This window comes from Embiotoca jacksoni, unplaced genomic scaffold (assembly GCF_022577435.1).
Source record: "Embiotoca jacksoni isolate LCO1_2020_lvr unplaced genomic scaffold, fEmbJac1.0.p SCAF_73, whole genome shotgun sequence".
NCBI lineage: Eukaryota > Metazoa > Chordata > Actinopteri > Embiotocidae > Embiotoca > Embiotoca jacksoni.
In genome coordinates, this window is record NW_027185429.1 from 1,089,040 (window position 1) to 1,109,039 (window position 20,000).

At 44.2% G+C, this 20,000-nt stretch overlaps 3 protein-coding genes and 1 long non-coding RNA gene across 4 annotated transcripts in view; 2 read left to right on the forward strand and 2 right to left on the reverse strand.

Moving 5' to 3' along the window:
* Nucleotides 1-2,409, reverse strand: part of nsl1 (NSL1 component of MIS12 kinetochore complex) — a 3,910-nt gene extending 1,501 nt beyond the window's left edge. Inside the window, exon 1 of the mRNA XM_069177455.1 lies at nucleotides 2,188-2,409. Coding sequence (XP_069033556.1) covers nucleotides 2,188-2,376 — 189 coding nt within the window. The 5' untranslated portion in view covers nucleotides 2,377-2,409. The remainder of the gene's footprint in view (nucleotides 1-2,187) is intronic.
* A 64-nt stretch (nucleotides 2,410-2,473) lies between these two features.
* On the forward strand, nucleotides 2,474-6,155 carry LOC138215356 (uncharacterized). The gene is made up of 3 exons (XR_011179719.1): nucleotides 2,474-2,646; nucleotides 4,717-4,757; nucleotides 6,078-6,155. It is a non-coding gene; the product is annotated as an uncharacterized lncRNA (long non-coding RNA).
* On the reverse strand, nucleotides 4,365-6,286 carry spata45 (spermatogenesis associated 45). Its single transcript, XM_069177458.1, has 2 exons — nucleotides 6,076-6,286; nucleotides 4,365-5,785 (listed from the first exon to the last, which is right to left on the reverse strand). Exons 1-2 carry the CDS (start codon nucleotides 6,284-6,286, stop codon nucleotides 5,766-5,768), a joined length of 231 nt encoding a protein of 76 aa, XP_069033559.1. The 3' UTR covers nucleotides 4,365-5,765.
* A 1,291-nt stretch (nucleotides 6,287-7,577) lies between these two features.
* flvcr1 (FLVCR choline and heme transporter 1) overlaps nucleotides 7,578-20,000 on the forward strand; it is a 22,486-nt gene continuing 10,063 nt past the window's right edge. Inside the window, exons 1-3 of the mRNA XM_069177454.1 lie at nucleotides 7,578-8,713; nucleotides 9,491-9,635; nucleotides 10,946-11,086. Coding sequence (XP_069033555.1) covers nucleotides 8,012-8,713; nucleotides 9,491-9,635; nucleotides 10,946-11,086 — 988 coding nt within the window. The 5' untranslated portion in view covers nucleotides 7,578-8,011. The remainder of the gene's footprint in view (nucleotides 8,714-9,490; nucleotides 9,636-10,945; nucleotides 11,087-20,000) is intronic.

Consider the following 20,000-nt stretch of genomic DNA (forward strand, 5'->3'; position numbering starts at 1 on the left):
TCCGTCTCTAGTGTGGTTCTACCTTATTTAACTCAGTTATCTGTCTCTAGTGTGGTTCTACCTTATTTAACTCAGTTATCTGTCTCTAGTGTGGTTCTACCTTATTTAACTCAGTTATCTGTCTCTAGTGTGGTTCTACCTTATTTAACTCAGTTAACTGTCTCTAGTGTGGTTCTACCTTATTTAACTCTGTTCTCCGTCTCTAGTGTGGTTCTACCTTATTTAACTCAGTTATCTGTCTCTAGTGTGGTTCTACCTTATTTAACTCTGTTCTCCGTCTCTAGTGTGGTTCTACCTTATTTAACTCAGTTATCTGTCTCTAGTGTGGTTCTACCTTATTTAACTCAGTTATCTGTCTCTAGTGTGGTTCTACCTTATTTAACTCTGTTCTCCGTCTCTAGTGTGGTTCTACCTTATTTATCTCTGTTAACTGTCTCTAGTGTGGTTCTACCTTATTTAACTCTGTTCTCCGTCTCTAGTGTGGTTCTACCTTATTTAACTCAGTTAACTGTCTCTAGTGTGGTTCTACCTTATTTAACTCTGTTCTCCGTCTCTAGTGTGGTTCTACCTTATTTATCTCTGTTAACTGTCTCTAGTGTGGTTCTACCTTATTTAACTGTGTTCTCCGTCTCTAGTGTGGTTCTACCTTATTTAACTCAGTTCTCCGTCTCTAGTGTGGTTCTACCTTATTTAACTCAGTTCTCCGTCTCTAGTGTGGTTCTACCTTATTTAACTCTGTTCTCCGTCTCTAGTGTGGTTCTACCTTATTTAACTCAGTTATCTGTCTCTAGTGTGGTTCTACCTTATTTAACTCAGTTCTCCGTCTCTAGTGTGGTTCTACCTTATTTAACTCAGTTATCTGTCTCTGGTGTGGTTCTACCTTATTTAACTCAGTTCTCCGTCTCTAGTGTGGTTCTACCTTATTTAACTCTGTTCTCCGTCTCTAGTGTGGTTCTACCTTATTTAACTCAGTTCTCCGTCTCTAGTGTGGTTCTACCTTATTTAACTCAGTTATCTGTCTCTAGTGTGGTTCTACCTTATTTAACTCAGTTATCTGTCTGTAGTGTGGTTCTACCTTATTTAACTCTGTTAACTGTCTCTAGTGTGGTTCTACCTTATTTAACTCAGTTCTCCGTCTCTAGTGTGGTTCTACCTTATTTAACTCAGTTCTCCGTCTCTAGTGTGGTTCTACCTTATTTAACTCAGTTATCTGTCTCTGGTGTGGTTCTACCTTATTTAACTCAGTTCTCCGTCTCTAGTGTGGTTCTACCTTATTTAACTCTGTTCTCCGTCTCTAGTGTGGTTCTACCTTATTTAACTCAGTTCTCCGTCTCTAGTGTGGTTCTACCTTATTTAACTCAGTTATCTGTCTCTAGTGTGGTTCTACCTTATTTAACTCAGTTATCTGTCTGTAGTGTGGTTCTACCTTATTTAACTCTGTTAACTGTCTCTAGTGTGGTTCTACCTTATTTAACTCAGTTCTCCGTCTCTAGTGTGGTTCTACCTTATTTAACTCAGTTCTCCGTCTCTAGTGTGGTTCTACCTTATTTAACTCAGTTCTCCGTCTCTAGTGTGGTTCTACCTTATTTAACTCTGTTAACTGTCTCTAGTGTGGTTCTACCTTATTTAACTCAGTTCTCCGTCTCTAGTGTGGTTCTACCTTATTTAACTCAGTTCTCCGTCTCTAGTGTGGTTCTACCTTATTTAACTCAGTTCTCTGTCTCTAGTGTGGTTCTACCTTATTTAACTCAGTTATCTGTCTCTAGTGTGGTTCTACCTTATTTAACTCAGTTATCTGTCTCTGGTGTGGTTCTACCTTATTTAACTCAGTTCTCCGTCTCTAGTGTGGTTCTACCTTATTTAACTCTGTTCTCCGTCTCTAGTGTGGTTCTACCTTATTTAACTCAGTTCTCCGTCTCTAGTGTGGTTCTACCTTATTTAACTCAGTTATCTGTCTCTAGTGTGGTTCTACCTTATTTAACTCAGTTATCTGTCTGTAGTGTGGTTCTACCTTATTTAACTCTGTTAACTGTCTCTAGTGTGGTTCTACCTTATTTAACTCAGTTCTCCTCCAACAACTAACGTTATAAACTGTAATAGAACCTTCATCAGAACAGAACATGACCAGACGTTAAATTGGCTGTTTTTTGAATGGGGTTTGGTGGATCAATCCTAAAAACGACCCACCGCCAGCAGCTCCTGCAGCAGAACCATCGTCGCCTCCTCGGTTCCGTCCGGCTGTCCGTCCAGAACCGTCTTTAGAACCTCTTTGTATTTGTTGGTCTGCTCGATGACTTTGTTCTTCGAGGTAACTTGAACTCTGTATTCCTGCTTCTCGTCCTCTCTGCGAAACGTTTCTCTCTCCACCGACTCCATCTTTGCCGCCAACTGTTTGTTTTGATTTTTGCACGCAAACCGGAATTGATTGTGTCACTTCCTGGTCCGACTGCTAAAGTCACCCCGAGAGGAACCACGCTTTCTAGAGCACAGTTCCAGGTAGCGGTTAGCTTCGCTACCACAAACAAAACGGCCACAAAGTCACATTTTCTGGAATTGTTTCGTCTCTTCAATCTTATTTTTTGACTTTTAATGGAGTATGGATCCGCTGACTGTCTCTGTCATATGTCAGCCCGTGAGTTTGAAGAGGTAAAGGCCTTAAAAGAGCTCGAAGTAACTTGTGTTTAATAGAAAGAGGCTCTCTAGACTGTAGAATATCTTTACATATGTTCATGGTGTTTGTCCACTAGGTTAGGTTAGGTTAGGTTTGGTTAGGTTAGGTTTGGTTAGGTTAGGTAGTTACTTTATTAATCCCCGAGGGGAAATGTTTTCGCTACAGCAGCATACAGAAGCAATAAGATAATAAGATAATAATAGAAAGCAATAAAATAGCAGTAAAAAATATAAAATATAAAATGCACAGTATATACAGTACAGTATATATCTATATATATTATATACAAACAACCAAGAAACAGTCAACAGTGTTATTGTTGTGTGATGGATTTTGCCAGAGGTGAGTTATTGTACAGTCTTATTGTAGTGGACAGGAATGATCTCCTGTATCAGGAATGATCTCTTGTATCAGGAATGATCTCCTGTATCAGGAATGATCTCCTGTATCAGGAATGATCTCCTGTATCTGGAATGATCTCCTGTATCAGGAATGATCTCTTGTATCAGGAATGATCTCCTGTATCAGGAATGATCTCCTGTATCTGGAATGATCTCCTGTATCAGGAATGATCTCCTGTATCAGGAATGATCTCCTGCATCAGGAATGATCTCCTGTATCAGGAATGACCTCCTGTATCAGGAATGATCTCCTGTATCAGGAATGATCTCCTGCATCAGGAATGATCTCCTGTATCAGGAATGATCTCCTGCATCAGGAATGATCTCCTGTATCTGGAATGATCTCCTGTATCTGGAATGATCTCCTGTATCAGGAATGATCTCCTGTATCAGGAATGATCTCCTGTATCTGGAATGATCTCCTGTATCTGTCCTTGTGACAGCAGCTGGAGGAGTCTTTTGGAGAACGTCCTCCTCTGTCCCTGCAGCAGGTGGAGAGGGTGGTCAGGATTATCCAATATGGACAATAGTTTGTTCAGCGTCCTCCTCTCCACCACCTTTTCCAGGCTGTCCAGTTTGTAGCCGATGATGGAGCCGGCCTTCTTCACCAGTTTGTTAAGTCTGTTGGTGTCTCCAGCTCCAATGCTGCCCCCCCCCCCCACCTCTCCCCCCCAGCAGACCCCAGCGAAGTACAGTTCACTGGCCACAACAGATGGTAGAACATCTCCAACATCTTGCTGCACACATTGAACACACTACAGGTGTTTAAGTGGGTTATTTACAGTCTAGTTACAGCTGCTCGGTGCAAATGTTCTCAACCAGCTGCTGTTGATTTATTTCACTTATTGAAATATAATATTAGATCATAATCCTGTTTGTCTATGGAGGATGTGATGTAGAGGACCAGAGTGGTGAGCACACTTCCTCTGATAACATAGTGTGTGTGAGTGAGAGAGAGAGAGAGAGAGAGAGAGAAAGTGTGTGAGAGAGAGAGAGAGAGAGAGAGAGAGAGAGAGAGAGAAAGTGTGTGAGTGCGTGAGTGTGTGTGAGAGAGAGAAAGTGAAAGTGTGAGAGAGAGAGAAGATTGGTGTTAAGAGGTCAGCATGTCCTCACTGTTCTTCACACTGTCTCAAACACAGAAACGTATTATATACTTTTACAATCATTTACTCAGTAAAACCCATATATACTGTATATATGTGTGTATATATATATACACACATATGTCTACATATATATCTATATATGTATATATATATATAGATATATGTGTGTATATATATAGATATATACACACATATATCTATATATACACACATATGTCTACATAGATATATATATGTAGACATATGTATGTATGTATTAAATCAGACACCACCTGAAACAGTTAAACTTTCGTGGCATGTGTTTGTGCAGTAAGAGTTCAGTATGGAGGCTGATGAGGAGTTATTTGACTGAAAACTATACGTTCATGATATTTATACATAAATACATTATCTGCTTTAAAGATAATAAGCGCCAAACTTTAGTAAAACAGACCTGAGAGAAACTGTGAGAACACAAACATTGATCTGCACATCTGCACCCAGCTGGAGGTCATCCTATTTGTTATTCATGGTTTCACCTTTAATTCCTTCCTCCCAGATTCGGAGGGGGAGGGGGGGTCTGGCAGCATGAAGCCTCAGGTACTCAAACAATCTCAACACCATCCATATTATTATTATTTCACTTTACTGAGTCTGACGGTGTGTGTGTGTGTGTGTGTGTGGTGGGGGGGTCTCTGAGGCCTCTGCAGGGAGGGGGGGAGGTGAGACAGATATTTCTTGTTTCTTTCATTGATCATTAATCATACATTGAAAGTACTAAAAGTCACATTTCACCAAGTTTAGTAAAGAAATGTCCTCAGTCTCTGTTTTACCTCCGTTTGAATTGTTACTGTTGTTCACTAGTTAAACAGCATTAATGCTCTTTAACTAGTGAACGAGCATTAACTAGTTAACGAGCATGTCAACTATCTTCACCCAAACATCACTAATGGCACTACAAGGATTTATTAGGAGTTTAAAGGAATTTAGTTGCGACTCTTTGGAGTATTGATTGAAATGAAGGAGGTGGTTCCAGATAAATATTCAAGACATCTCATAGTTATAACTGAACTATGAATATCTGTAAAACTGATGGAGTGACACTTCTTAAACAAGTCAGTGTGGAACAGTTCACAGACACAAACAAACATTAATGTTCACAGACACAAACAAACATTAATGTTCACAGACACAAACAAACAGATTCATGTTCAGACACAAACAAACATTAATGTTCACAGACACAAACAAACATTAATGTTCACAGACACAAACAAACAAACAGATTCATGTTCACAGACACAAACAAACAAACAGATTCATGTTCAGACACAAACAAACAGATTAATGTTCACAGACACAAACAAACATTAATGTTCACAGACACAAACAAACAAACAGATTCATGTTCACAGACACAAACAAACAAACAGATTCATGTTCACAGACACAAACAAACAAACAGATTCATGTTCACAGACACAAACAGAAGTCCAGGTTCTCCGTGTTGTGATGTCATCCTGTCCAACGTGGTGGTTCTGAATGAACCGGCTCGGTCCGGTGTTTTTCTGCACCGTCAGCTGATTGTGTTCAGGAGGACGCAGCCGTCTAAACCAGGTGAGATTTATCTGGAAGAGAAGATTCATCACAGACAGAAGACAGTTGGATGTTCTGCTTTTAAACATATTAAATATGAGAATCTGTCACAATCAGACATCATTTCTGATAGATGATGTCACAGTTTAAACTCAGGAATTACAGTCATCTCCAAAGATTTGAGAGGATGTTGTTCAGATGATCTGCCTGAAATGTTCCAGATGTTCATATTTATATGTGTTCCACTGATAACAGTCATCAGATAATAAAACTGGAACATTTTGAAAGTACTTTGATGAACTCTGAACTCTGAACTCCTTACAGCTCTCCTCGAAGTGCTTCCTCTGTGGCCGCTTGGCGGGCGTCTGCAGCTCGGTGCCGGTCGGAGCGGGTCGGAGGACCGGGCCGGTCTGCCGGTGAGCCCGGTAGTGCCTCCTCTCGGGCCGGTCCCAGGACTGCCGGGGCTTCCCCTCCACCTGACACCACGTCTCCCTCCGCAGGTTGAGCTGCAGCAGGGTGCCCCCCCCCGACATGCTGCCTTTATTTTATAATGGAGAAATATTCCTTCTAGAAACCGTCCAAAGGAGACCTGGTCAGTTTGTGATGCCGTTTCGTTTCCACGGCAACAGGGAACCACAAGAAGCCCTGCGTGTCAAAGATCTTTTGTTTGGGAGGATGAGTCACTACAAAACACACTTATTGCATTTCTTTTTTGGGGGGACTACTGTTCATCAGGTTAATTATATTAAATTAAATTGACCTTTTTTAAAAAAAATTAAATTTATGGCCTATTTTAAAACACAAGCTATCAGACCACTTTTTAAACACGTTACTGAATTTAATCAAAATTGACTTGAAGCTGTAGGATCAAAACTTGACTTTGTGTGGAGACGCCGTCCATCAGCTGATCTCGATGCACAGCACCAATCAGGAGGGACATCACACACACAAACAGCTGTCCAGGCTAAATAATAAACACATCTGTCTTTAATTCATTGGATTTAAATAAAATCTTGAAAAAGTATCTTCCGGAGTCAAGATCTATTAAAACCCAAAATACCAACACGAACCACAAATGACATGTTTGATGAAGATATCGTTTTATAATCGTACCAACACAAAATGTCCAACAGATTAATTACCTGCTTGGTACCAGAAAACAGGGACAGAGTGAGAGCTCTCTTCTATCCTCTCTGCCCCCCCCCCCCCCCCCCACACACACACACACACACTCACACACACACACACACACACACACACACACAGTCACATGATCCACCGACTGACAACTGAAGGACTCTTGTGTTCTCATTGATCTGGAGGAAAACCTAAAAATGAATTTATTATCAAAACTACCATTTAAAGTCACAAACTATAATAAAAATAAACTTGATTTAAATATGAAATCTTTCACACAAGAAAAGCAGCTCCATGTGAGTCACAGATAAAATGACCTTCAGTGTGTCACATATAGAGGAACATTTAAAAATGTAGACAATAAGTAAAATGCATGAAATGAAACACATAGAGTTAAAATATAACAAATATAAATATCCATGAAGCAGTCGGCTAACAGGTGACTTTATTGATCTGTCTGATCAGTTATTCCATTGTTTTACATTTTCTGATGTATTCAGGAACAACTAACAACTTAAACTCAGATAAATTCATTTAATAGTCTGTTTTTTTAATTAGGTCTAAAATATAAACAGATTCTGTAAACTTCAGTGAAATATCCAGGAATATTTCAAAAATATCTGATGATTTAATTGTATGAATTAAGATTAGGTAAAAGTTGTCTTATTACATATTATTATTTTTAATGATTCATTAACAGACTGAAGAGAATATATTGTATTAATTAAACTCGATGATGATGACGGAGGGTTAATATTAACACTAATTGTTGCATCATCACAGATTAAACTCACCTACATGACGACGGGACACTACAGGCTCGTGCTGCTCTTCTATTGGCTCATCAGCATCGGAAGGGCGCGTGACAGCGTCGGCTGAACAAAAGATAGAGGGAGGTCGGCAGCACGCGGGCTCGGAGGAGCCGGTCACGAGGGGTGTTTTAAAAGGAGTAGCACGTGTTAAAGTGATACTAAGGAAGTGTGGAGTCTCCTGCTTCATGTTCTGGTTCTTTACGGTTCTTTACGGTTCTTTACGGGACCGTTAACGCCCTCTCAGCTGATCATCTGACATCATCTCTCCTCTGCTGGCGGAAACACACGAGCAGACACTGAACCGGCATCATGGTGGCCGGGGAGCTCGTGCAGGAGCATCTGCGCGCGGATACCGGCGCACCTGACGCCATCACGGTCGGCGGGAAGAGTCCCGGGCTGGAGGGAGCAGCCGAGCGGGGCGAGGATCCGACGTACGGGGCGGCGCCGGCGGGCGGGGCGGAGGAGGCAGACACCATCCGGCACCCGGAGCAGGAGAAGGAGGTGCCGCCGGATGAACGAGAGGCGATGCTCCCTGACGGAGGAGGAGAGGAGGAGGACGGGAAGAAGCTGGAGACCCGACTGTACCGGCGCCGGTTCTGCGTGCTGGCCGTGTTCAGCCTGTACTCCCTGGTGAACGCCTTCCAGTGGATCCAGTACAGCATCATCACCAACGTGTTCACCGGATACTACCACGTGACCAACGACAAGGTCAACTGGCTCTCCATCGTCTACATGGTCGCCTACGTGCCGCTCATCTTCCCCGCCACCTGGCTGCTGGACCGGAAGGGGCTCCGGTTAACGGCCCTGCTGGGCGCCGGCCTCAACTGCGCCGGCGCCTGTCTGAAGTGCGCGAGCGTGAGCCCCGAGCTGTTCGGAGTCACCGTCACCGCGCAGGTCATCTGCTCCGTGGCGCAGGTGTTCATCCTCGGCCTGCCGTCCCGCATCGCCTCGGTGTGGTTCGGACCCCGCGAGGTGTCCACCGCGTGCGCCGCAGCCGTGCTGGGGAACCAGGTGAGAGGCGCTCGAGCGTGTGTGCGCGTGCCACCGATTATTGACAGGCTGTTTCAGAGTGTTTTCGGTTTGACGGAGAGGAACCGATTATAATAAATATAATAACATGGAATTAAATGAAGAGAAAAACTATCGATTTATAGAACAGAATATAATTCACTGTTTTAATTCAGATTCAGAGTAGAACTGAATTTATAGAAAATGTATGAATGCAGTAATTAAAAACAATAGAAGAGAACACAATAGAGCAGAAATTACATGTTTGATAGAACAACACATTAAATGTTTGATATAATAACATTAAATGTTTGATATAATAACATATTAAATGTTTGATATAATAACACATTAAATGTTTGATATAATAACATATTAAATGTTTGATATAATAACACATTAAATGTTTGATATAATAACACATTAAATGTTTGATATAATAACACATTAAATGTTTGATATAACAACACATTAAATGTTTGATATAATAACACATTAAATGTTTGATATAATAACACATTAAATGTTTGATATAATAACACAGCATGACAACAACACTAGTCCTGTTAGTAACCATATTTCTCTGTCTGTCTCTCCGTGTCTTTCCATGTCCCCATGTGTCTCTCCGTGTCCCCCTGCGTCCCCCCGTGCCCCTCCGCGTCTGTCCGTGTCTCCCCGGGTCCCCCTGCGTCCCCCCGTGTCTCTCCGTGTCTCCCCGTGTCCCCCTGTGTTTCTCCGTGTCCCCTTGCGTCCCCCATGTCTCCATGTCCGTGTCTCCAGCTGGGGACGGCCATCGGCTTCCTGTTGCCTCCAGTTCTGGTTCCCTACAAGCCGACAGATGTTGAAGTGACGGGTCAGAACATCAGCATCATGTTCTACGGAACAGCTGCTGTCTCCACGGTCCTCTTCGTCCTCACGGTGATCGGTAACCAACACAGACACACGCTGGGGTTGCTAGGTTGCTGGGTTGCTGGGTTGCTGGGGTTGCTAGGGTTGCTGGGGTTGCTTGGGTTGCTGGGTTGCTTGTGTTGCTAGTGTTGCTGGGGTTGCTAGTGTTGCTGGGGTTGCCAGTGTTGCTGGGGTTGCCAGTGTTGCTAAGGTTGCTGGGGTTGCTAGTGTTGCGAGGGTTGCTGGGGTTGCTAGGGTTGCCGGGGTTGCTAGTGTTGCCAGGGTTGCTGGGCTTGCTGGGGTTGCTAGTGTTGCCAGGGTTGCTAGTGTTGCCAGGCTTGCTGGGGTTGCTTGTGTTGCTGGGGTTGCTGGGGTTGCTAGTGTTGCTGGGGTTGCTAGGCTTGCTGGGGTTGCTCGTGTTGCTAGTGTTGCTGGGGTTGCTAGTGTTGCTGGGGTTGCTAGTGTTGCTAGGGTTGCTAGTGTTGCTAGGGTTGCTAGTGTTGCTAGGGTTGCTGGGGTTGCTAGGGTTGCTGGGGTTACTTGTGTTGCTGGGGTTGCTAGTGTTGCTGGGGTTGCTAGTGTTGCTGGGGTTGCTAGTGTTGCTAGGGTTGCTAGTGTTGCTAGGGTTGCTAGGGTTGCTAGGCTTGCTGGGGTTACTTGTGTTGCTGGGGTTGCTAGTGTTGCTGGGGTTGCTAGGGTTGCTGGGGTTGCTAGGGTTGCTGGGGTTGCATGGGTTGCTAGGGTTGCTGGGGTTGCTAGGGTTGCTGTGGTTGCTGGGGTTGCTAGTGTTGCTAGGGTTGCTAGGCTTGCTGGGGTTGCATGGGGTGCTAGGGTTGCTAGGGTTGCTAGGGTTGCTAGGGTTGCTGGGGTTGCTAGGGTTGCTGGGGTTGCTAGGGTTGCTAGGGTTGCTGGGGTTGCTAGGGTTGCTAGGGTTGCTGGGGTTGCTAGGGTTGCTGGGGTTGCTAGGGTTGCTAGGGTTGCTGGGGTTGCTAGGGTTGCTAGGGTTGCTGCGGTTGCTAGGCTTGCTGCGGTTGCTAGGCTTGCTAGGGTTGCTGGGGTTACTAAGGTTGCTGGGGTTGCTAGGGTTGCTGGGGTTGCTAGGGTTGCTGGGGTTGCTAGGGTTGCTGGGGTTGCTGGGGTTGCTAGGGTTGCTAGGGTTGCTGGTTCAGTGTCCTCAGACTCGTGTTGACTGCAACCTGTGTGTCCTCAGAAGAATAGAAATGTCCTCCATTGACAGGGTGGATCAGGAGTTTGGGATTAAGGAAGGAGACGGATTAGATTAGAGAATCTCTGGGGCTGTACGGGAGCAGGAGAAGGAGACCGACTCCTCTGTTCTCCTTTCTCCAGTCGTAACGGACCGACCCCCCCTCCCCCCCAGCCAGGCCCAGGCGGTGCTGCCGGGCTCCCCCCCCGAAGACTACTCCTACCGGCAGTCCATCATCAACCTGATGAAGAACAAAGCCTTCGTCCTGCTGCTCATCACCTACGGTGAGAATACACCTGCTGCTGACTCTCAACCAGCTGGCAGGACTGTTACCTAGCAACGGCCAATCAGAGGGGCTGCCTGTGTGTGTGTGTGTGTGTGTGTGTGTAATGTGTGTGTGTAGTGTTCATGTGTGTTCGTGTGTGTGTAGTGTTCATGTGTGTGTGTGTAGTGTTCATGTGTGTGTGTGTAGTGTTCATGTGTGTGTGTGTAGTGTTCATGTGTGTGTGTGTAGTGTTCATGTGTGTGTAGTGTTCATGTGTGTTCGTGTTCGTATGTGTGTGTGTAGAGTGTTCATGTGTGTGTGTGTGTGTGTAGTGTTCATGTGTGTGTGTGTAGTGTTCGTGTGTGTGTGTGTGTGTGTAGTGTTCATGTGTGTGTGTGTGTAGTGTTCATGTGTGTGTGTGTTCGTGTTCGTGTGTGTGTAGTGTTCATGTGTGTGTGTGTAGTGTTCATGTGTGTGTGTGTAGTGTTCATGTGTGTGTGTGTTCGTGTTCGTGTGTGTGTGTGTGTGTAGTGTTCATGTGTGTGTGTGTAGTGTTCGTGTGTGTGTGTGTGTAGTGTTCATGTGTGTGTGTGTAGTGTTCATGTGTGTGTGTGTAGTGTTCGTGTGTGTGTGTGTGTAGTGTTCATGTGTGTTCGTGTTCGTGTGTGTGTGTGTGTGTGTGTGTAGTGTTCATGTGTGTGTGTAGTGTTCGTGTGTGTGTGTGTGTGTAGTGTTCATGTGTGTGTGTGTAGTGTTCGTGTGTGTGTGTGTGTGTGTAGTGTTCATGTGTGTGTGTGTAGTGTTCATGTGTGTGTGTGTGTTCGTGTGTGTGTAGTGTTCATGTGTGTGTGTGTGTGTGTGTGTGTGTGTGTGTGTGTGTGGTGTTCATGTGTGTGTGTGTGTGTAGTGTTCGTGTGTGTGTGTGTAGTGTTCATGTGTGTGTAGTGTTCATGTGTGTTCATGTGTGTGTGTGTGTAGTGTTCATGTGTGTGTAGTGTTCATGTGTGTTCATGTGTGTGTGTGTGTAGTGTTCATGTGTGTTCATGTGTGTGTGTGTGTAGTGTTCATGTGTGTTCATGTGTGTGTGTGTGTAGTGTTCATGTGTGTGTAGTGTTCATGTGTGTTCATGTGTGTGTAGTGTTCATGTGTGTGTCGTGTTCATGTGTGTTCATGTGTGTGTAGTGTTCATGTGTGTGTCGTGTTCATGTGTGTGTGTGTGTGTTTAGTGTTCATGTGTGTGTAGTGTTCATGTGTGTTCATGTGTGTGTAGTGTTCATGTGTGTGTAGTGTTCATGTGTGTTCATGTGTGTGTAGTGTTCATGTGTGTTCATGTGTGTGTAGTGTTCATGTGTGTGTCGTGTTCATGTGTGTGTGTGTGTGTTTAGTGTTCATGTGTGTGTCGTGTTCATGTGTGTTCGTGTGTGTGTGTGTAGTGTTCATGTGTGTGTCGTGTTCATGTGTGTTCATGTGTGTGTGTGTAGTGTTCATGTGTGTGTGTGTGTAGTGTTCATGTGTGTGTAGTGTTCATGTGTGTGTAGTGTTCGTGTGTGTGTGTGTGTAGTGTTCATGTGTGTGTAGTGTTCATGTGTGTGTGTGTGTGTAGTGTTCGTGTGTGTGTAGTGTTCGTGTGTGTGTGTGTGTGTGTGTGTAGTGTTCGTGTGTGTGTAGTGTTCGTGTGTGTGTGTGTAGTGTTCATGTGTGTGTGTGTAGTGTTCATGTGTGTGTAGTGTTCATGTGTGTTCGTGTTCGTATGTGTGTGTGTAGAGTGTTCATGTGTGTGTGTGTGTGTGTAGTGTTCATGTGTGTGTGTGTGTGTAGTGTTCATGTGTGTGTGTGTGTAGTGTTCATGTGTGTGTGTGTTCGTGTTCGTGTGTGTGTAGTGTTCATGTGTGTGTGTGTAGTGTTCATGTGTGTGTGTGTAGTGTTCGTGTGTGTGTGTGTGTTCATGTGTGTTCGTGTTCGTGTGTGTGTGTGTGTGTGTAGTGTTCATGTGTGTGTGTGTAGTGTTTGTGTGTGTGTGTGTGTGTAGTGTTCGTGTGTGTGTGTGTAGTGTTCGTGTGTGTGTGTGTGTGTGTAGTGTTCATGTGTGTGTGTGTGTAGTGTTCATGTGTGTGTGTGTGTTCGTGTGTGTGTAGTGTTCATGTGTGTGTGTGTTCGTGTTCGTGTGTGTGTGTGTGTGTGTAGTGTTCATGTGTGTGTGTGTAGTGTTCGTGTGTGTGTGTGTAGTGTAGTGTTCGTGTGTGTGTGTGTGTGTAGTGTTCGTGTGTGTGTGTAGTGTTCATGTGTGTGTGTGTGTTCGTGTGTGTGTAGTGTTCATGTGTGTGTGTGTGTGTGTGTGTGTGTGTGTGTGTGTGTGTAGTGTTCATGTGTGTGTGTGTGTAGTGTTCGTGTGTGTGTAGTGTTCATGTGTGTGTGTGTGTGTGTAGTGTTCGTGTGTGTGTAGTGTTCATGTGTGTGTAGTGTTCATGTGTGTTCATGTGTGTGTGTGTGTGTAGTGTTCATGTGTGTGTAGTGTTCATGTGTGTGTAGTGTTCATGTGTGTTCGTGTGTGTGTGTGTAGTGTTCATGTGTGTGTAGTGTTCATGTGTGTTCATGTGTGTGTAGTGTTCATGTGTGTGCAGTGTGTGTGTAGTGTTCATGTGTGTTCATGTGTGTGTGTGTGTAGTGTTCATGTGTGTGTCGTGTTCATGTGTGTGTGTGTAGTGTTCATGTGTGTTCATGTGTGTGTAGTGTTCATGTGTGTGTCGTGTTCATGTGTGTGTGTGTGTAGTATTCATGTGTGTGTAGTGTTCATGTGTGTGTAGTGTTCGTGTGTGTGTGTGTGTAGTGTTCATGTGTGTGTAGTGTTCATGTGTGTGTAGTGTTCATGTGTGTGTGTAGAGTGTTCATGTGTGTGTGTGTGTGTGTAGTGTTCATGTGTGTGTGTGTAGTGTTCGTGTGTGTGTGTGTGTGTGTAGTGTTCATGTGTGTGTGTGTGTAGTGTTCATGTGTGTGTGTGTTCGTGTTCGTGTGTGTGTAGTGTTCATGTGTGTGTGTGTAGTGTTCATGTGTGTGTGTGTAGTGTTCATGTGTGTGTGTGTTCGTGTTCGTGTGTGTGTGTGTGTGTAGTGTTCATGTGTGTGTGTGTAGTGTTCGTGTGTGTGTGTGTGTAGTGTTCATGTGTGTGTGTGTAGTGTTCATGTGTGTGTGTGTAGTGTTCGTGTGTGTGTGTGTGTAGTGTTCATGTGTGTTCGTGTTCGTGTGTGTGTGTGTGTGTGTGTGTAGTGTTCATGTGTGTGTGTAGTGTTCGTGTGTGTGTGTGTGTGTAGTGTTCATGTGTGTGTGTGTAGTGTTCGTGTGTGTGTGTGTGTGTGTAGTGTTCATGTGTGTGTGTGTAGTGTTCATGTGTGTGTGTGTGTTCGTGTGTGTGTAGTGTTCATGTGTGTGTGTGTGTGTGTGTGTGTGTGTGTGTGTGTGTGTGTGGTGTTCATGTGTGTGTGTGTGTGTAGTGTTCGTGTGTGTGTGTGTAGTGTTCATGTGTGTGTAGTGTTCATGTGTGTTCATGTGTGTGTGTGTGTAGTGTTCATGTGTGTGTAGTGTTCATGTGTGTTCATGTGTGTGTGTGTGTAGTGTTCATGTGTGTTCATGTGTGTGTGTGTGTAGTGTTCATGTGTGTTCATGTGTGTGTGTGTGTAGTGTTCATGTGTGTGTAGTGTTCATGTGTGTTCATGTGTGTGTAGTGTTCATGTGTGTGTCGTGTTCATGTGTGTTCATGTGTGTGTAGTGTTCATGTGTGTGTCGTGTTCATGTGTGTGTGTGTGTGTTTAGTGTTCATGTGTGTGTAGTGTTCATGTGTGTTCATGTGTGTGTAGTGTTCATGTGTGTGTAGTGTTCATGTGTGTTCATGTGTGTGTAGTGTTCATGTGTGTTCATGTGTGTGTAGTGTTCATGTGTGTGTCGTGTTCATGTGTGTGTGTGTGTGTTTAGTGTTCATGTGTGTGTCGTGTTCATGTGTGTTCGTGTGTGTGTGTGTAGTGTTCATGTGTGTGTCGTGTTCATGTGTGTTCATGTGTGTGTGTGTAGTGTTCATGTGTGTGTGTGTGTAGTGTTCATGTGTGTGTAGTGTTCATGTGTGTGTAGTGTTCGTGTGTGTGTGTGTGTAGTGTTCATGTGTGTGTAGTGTTCATGTGTGTGTGTGTGTGTAGTGTTCGTGTGTGTGTAGTGTTCGTGTGTGTGTGTGTGTGTGTGTGTAGTGTTCGTGTGTGTGTAGTGTTCGTGTGTGTGTGTGTAGTGTTCATGTGTGTGTGTGTAGTGTTCATGTGTGTGTAGTGTTCATGTGTGTTCGTGTTCGTATGTGTGTGTGTAGAGTGTTCATGTGTGTGTGTGTGTGTGTAGTGTTCATGTGTGTGTGTGTGTGTAGTGTTCATGTGTGTGTGTGTGTAGTGTTCATGTGTGTGTGTGTTCGTGTTCGTGTGTGTGTAGTGTTCATGTGTGTGTGTGTAGTGTTCATGTGTGTGTGTGTAGTGTTCGTGTGTGTGTGTGTGTTCATGTGTGTTCGTGTTCGTGTGTGTGTGTGTGTGTGTAGTGTTCATGTGTGTGTGTGTAGTGTTTGTGTGTGTGTGTGTGTGTAGTGTTCGTGTGTGTGTGTGTAGTGTTCGTGTGTGTGTGTGTGTGTGTAGTGTTCATGTGTGTGTGTGTGTAGTGTTCATGTGTGTGTGTGTGTTCGTGTGTGTGTAGTGTTCATGTGTGTGTGTGTTCGTGTTCGTGTGTGTGTGTGTGTGTGTAGTGTTCATGTGTGTGTGTGTAGTGTTCGTGTGTGTGTGTGTAGTGTAGTGTTCGTGTGTGTGTGTGTGTGTAGTGTTCGTGTGTGTGTGTAGTGTTCATGTGTGTGTGTGTGTTCGTGTGTGTGTAGTGTTCATGTGTGTGTGTGTGTGTGTGTGTGTGTGTGTGTGTGTGTGTAGTGTTCATGTGTGTGTGTGTGTAGTGTTCGTGTGTGTGTAGTGTTCATGTGTGTGTGTGTGTGTGTAGTGTTCGTGTGTGTGTAGTGTTCATGTGTGTGTAGTGTTCATGTGTGTTCATGTGTGTGTGTGTGTGTAGTGTTCATGTGTGTGTAGTGTTCATGTGTGTGTAGTGTTCATGTGTGTTCGTGTGTGTGTGTGTAGTGTTCATGTGTGTGTAGTGTTCATGTGTGTTCATGTGTGTGTAGTGTTCATGTGTGTGCAGTGTGTGTGTAGTGTTCATGTGTGTTCATGTGTGTGTGTGTGTAGTGTTCATGTGTGTGTCGTGTTCATGTGTGTGTGTGTAGTGTTCATGTGTGTTCATGTGTGTGTAGTGTTCATGTGTGTGTCGTGTTCATGTGTGTGTGTGTGTAGTATTCATGTGTGTGTAGTGTTCATGTGTGTGTAGTGTTCGTGTGTGTGTGTGTGTAGTGTTCATGTGTGTGTAGTGTTCATGTGTGTGTAGTGTTCATGTGTGTGTGTGTGTAGTGTTCATGTGTGTGTAGTGTTCGTGTGTGTGTAGTGTTCATGTGTGTGTAGTGTTCATGTGTGTTCATGTGTGTGTGTGTGTAGTGTTCATGTGTGTGTAGTGTTCATGTGTGTGTCGTGTTCATGTGTGTGTGTGTGTAGTATTCATGTGTGTGTGTGTGTGTAGTGTTCATGTGTGTGTCGTGTTCATGTGTGTGTGTGTGTAGTATTCATGTGTGTGTAGTGTTCATGTGTGTGTAGTGTTCGTGTGTGTGTGTGTGTAGTGTTCATGTGTGTGTAGTGTTCATGTGTGTGTAGTGTTCATGTGTGTGTGTGTGTAGTGTTCATGTGTGTGTAGTGTTCGTGTGTGTGTAGTGTTCATGTGTGTGTAGTGTTCATGTGTGTTCATGTGTGTGTGTGTGTAGTGTTCATGTGTGTGTAGTGTTCATGTGTGTGTAGTGTTCATGTGTGTTCATGTGTGTGTGTGTGTAGTGTTCATGTGTGTGCAGTGTGTGTGTCGTGTTCATGTGTGTTCATGTGTGTGTGTGTGTGTAGTGTTCATGTGTGTGTCGTGTTCATGTGTGTGTGTGTGTAGTGTTCATGTGTGTTCATGTGTGTGTAGTGTTCATGTGTGTGTCGTGTTCATGTGTGTTCATGTGTGTGTGTGTGTGTAGTGTTCATGTGTGTGTCGTGTTCATGTGTGTGTGTGTGTAGTGTTCATGTGTGTGTAGTGTTCATGTGTGTGTGTGTGTGTGTGTAGTGTTCATGTGTGTGTAGTGTTCGTGTGTGTGTAGTGTTCATGTGTGTGTAGTGTTCATGTGTGTGTGTGTGTGTGTAGTGTTCGTGTGTGTGTAGTGTTCGTGTGTGTGTAGTGTTCGTGTGTGTGTGTGTAGTGTTCATGTGTGTGTAGTGTTCATGTGTGTGTGTGTGTGTGTAGTGTTCATGTGTGTGTAGTGTTCATGTGTGTGTGTGTAGTGTTCATGTGTGTGTGTGTAGTGTTCGTGTGTGTGTGTGTGTGTAGTGTTCATGTGTGTGTGTGTTCGTGTGTGTGTAGTGTTCATGTGTGTGTGTGTAGTGTTCATGTGTGTGTGTGTTCGTGTTCGTGTGTGTGTAGTGTTCATGTGTGTGTGTGTAGTGTTCGTGTGTGTGTGTGTGTAGTGTTCATGTGTGTTCGTGTTCGTGTGTGTGTGTGTGTGTGTAGTGTTCATGTGTGTGTGTGTAGTGTTCGTGTGTGTGTGTGTAGTGTTCGTGTGTGTGTGTGTGTGTGTGTAGTGTTCATGTATGTGTGTGTAGTGTTCGTGTGTGTGTGTGTGTGTGTGTAGTGTTCATGTGTGTTCGTGTTCGTGTGTGTAGTGTTCATGTGTGTGTGTGTAGTGTTCGTGTGTGTGTGTGTGTGTGTAGTGTTCATGTGTGTGTGTGTAGTGTTCGTGTGTGTGTGTGTGTGTGTGTAGTGTTCATGTGTGTTCGTGTTCGTGTGTGTGTAGTGTTCATGTGTGTGTGTGTAGTGTTCATGTGTGTGTGTGTAGTGTTCATGTGTGTTCGTGTTCGTGTGTGTGTGTGTAGTGTTCATGTGTGTGTGTGTAGTGTTCATGTGTGTGTGTGTAGTGTTCGTGTGTGTGTGTGTGTGTGTAGTGTTCATGTGTGTGTGTGTAGTGTTCGTGTGTGTGTGTGTGTGTGTGTGTAGTGTTCATGTGTGTGTGTGTAGTGTTCGTGTGTGTGTGTGTGTGTGTAGTGTTCATGTGTGTTCGTGTTCGTGTGTGTGTGTGTAGTGTTCATGTGTGTGTGTGTAGTGTTCATGTGTGTGTGTGTAGTGTTCATGTGTGTGTGTGTAGTGTTCGTGTGTGTGTGTGTGTGTGTGTAGTGTTCATGTGTGTGTGTGTTCGTGTGTGTGTAGTGTTCATGTGTGTGTGTGTAGTGTTCATGTGTGTGTGTGTGTTCGTGTGTGTGTAGTGTTCATGTGTGTGTGTGTGTGTGTGTGTGTGTGTGTGTAGTGTTCATGTGTGTGTGTGTAGTGTTCATGTGTGTGTAGTGTTCATGTGTGTTCATGTGTGTGTGTGTGTAGTGTTCATGTGTGTGTAGTGTTCATGTGTGTGTAGTGTTCATGTGTGTGTAGTGTTCATGTGTGTGCAGTGTGTGTAGTGTTCATGTGTGTGTCGTGTTCATGTGTGTTCATGTGTGTGTGTGTGTGTAGTGTTCATGTGTGTGTCGTGTTCATGTGTGTTCATGTGTGTGTGTGTGTGTAGTGTTCATGTGTGTGTGTGTGTAGTGTTCATGTGTGTGTAGTGTTCATGTGTGTGTCGTGTTCATGTGTGTTCATGTGTGTGTGTGTGTGTAGTGTTCATGTGTGTGTCGTGTTCATGTGTGTTCATGTGTGTGTGTGTAGTGTTCATGTGTGTGTGTGTGTAGTGTTCATGTGTGTGTAGTGTTCATGTGTGTGTGTGTGTGTGTGTGTAGTGTTCATGTGTGTGTAGTGTTCGTGTGTGTGTGTGTGTAGTGTTCATGTGTGTGTAGTGTTCATGTGTGTGTGTGTAGTGTTCGTGTGTGTGTAGTGTTCGTGTGTGTGTGTGTGTGTGTAGTGTTCGTGTGTGTGTGTGTAGTGTTCATGTGTGTGTAGTGTTCATGTGTGTGTGTGTAGTGTTCATGTGTGTGTGTGTAGTGTTCGTGTGTGTGTGTGTGTGTAGTGTTCATGTGTGTGTGTGTAGTGTTCGTGTGTGTGTGTGTGTGTGTAGTGTTCATGTGTGTGTGTGTGTGTGTGTGTTCGTGTGTGTGTAGTGTTCATGTGTGTGTGTGTTCGTGTTCGTGTGTGTGTGTGTGTGTAGTGTTCATGTGTGTGTGTGTAGTGTTCGTGTGTGTGTGTGTGTGTGTAGTGTTCATGTGTGTGTGTGTAGTGTTCGTGTGTGTGTGTGTGTGTGTGTAGTGTTCATGTGTGTGTGTGTAGTGTTCATGTGTGTGTGTGTGTTCGTGTGTGTGTAGTGTTCATGTGTGTGTGTGTGTGTGTGTGTGTGTGTGTGTGTAGTGTTCATGTGTGTGTGTGTAGTGTTCGTGTGTGTGTGTGTAGTGTTCATGTGTGTGTAGTGTTCATGTGTGTTCATGTGTGTGTGTGTGTAGTGTTCATGTGTGTGTAGTGTTCATGTGTGTGTAGTGTTCATGTGTGTTCATGTGTGTGTAGTGTTCATGTGTGTGTAGTGTTCATGTGTGTGTAGTGTTCATGTGTGTTCATGTGTGTGTGTGTGTAGTGTTCATGTGTGTGTAGTGTTCATGTGTGTTCATGTGTGTGTAGTGTTCATGTGTGTGTCGTGTTCATGTGTGTTCATGTGTGTGTGTGTGTGTAGTGTTCATGTGTGTGTCGTGTTCATGTGTGTTCATGTGTGTGTGTGTGTGTAGTGTTCATGTGTGTGTCGTGTTCATGTGTGTTCATGTGTGTGTGTGTAGTGTTCATGTGTGTGTGTGTGTAGTGTTCATGTGTGTGTAGTGTTCATGTGTGTGTGT

Coding starts and splice junctions, on each gene's coding strand:
- spata45 (XM_069177458.1), bottom strand. CDS start 6,286: ATGTCGGGGGGGGGCACCCTGCTGCAGCTCAACCTGCGGAGGGAGACG. Junction 5,786..6,075: donor GAAGCACTTCGAGGAGAGCT/GTAAGGAGTTCA, acceptor CTTCTCTTCCAG/ATAAATCTCACCTGGTTTAG.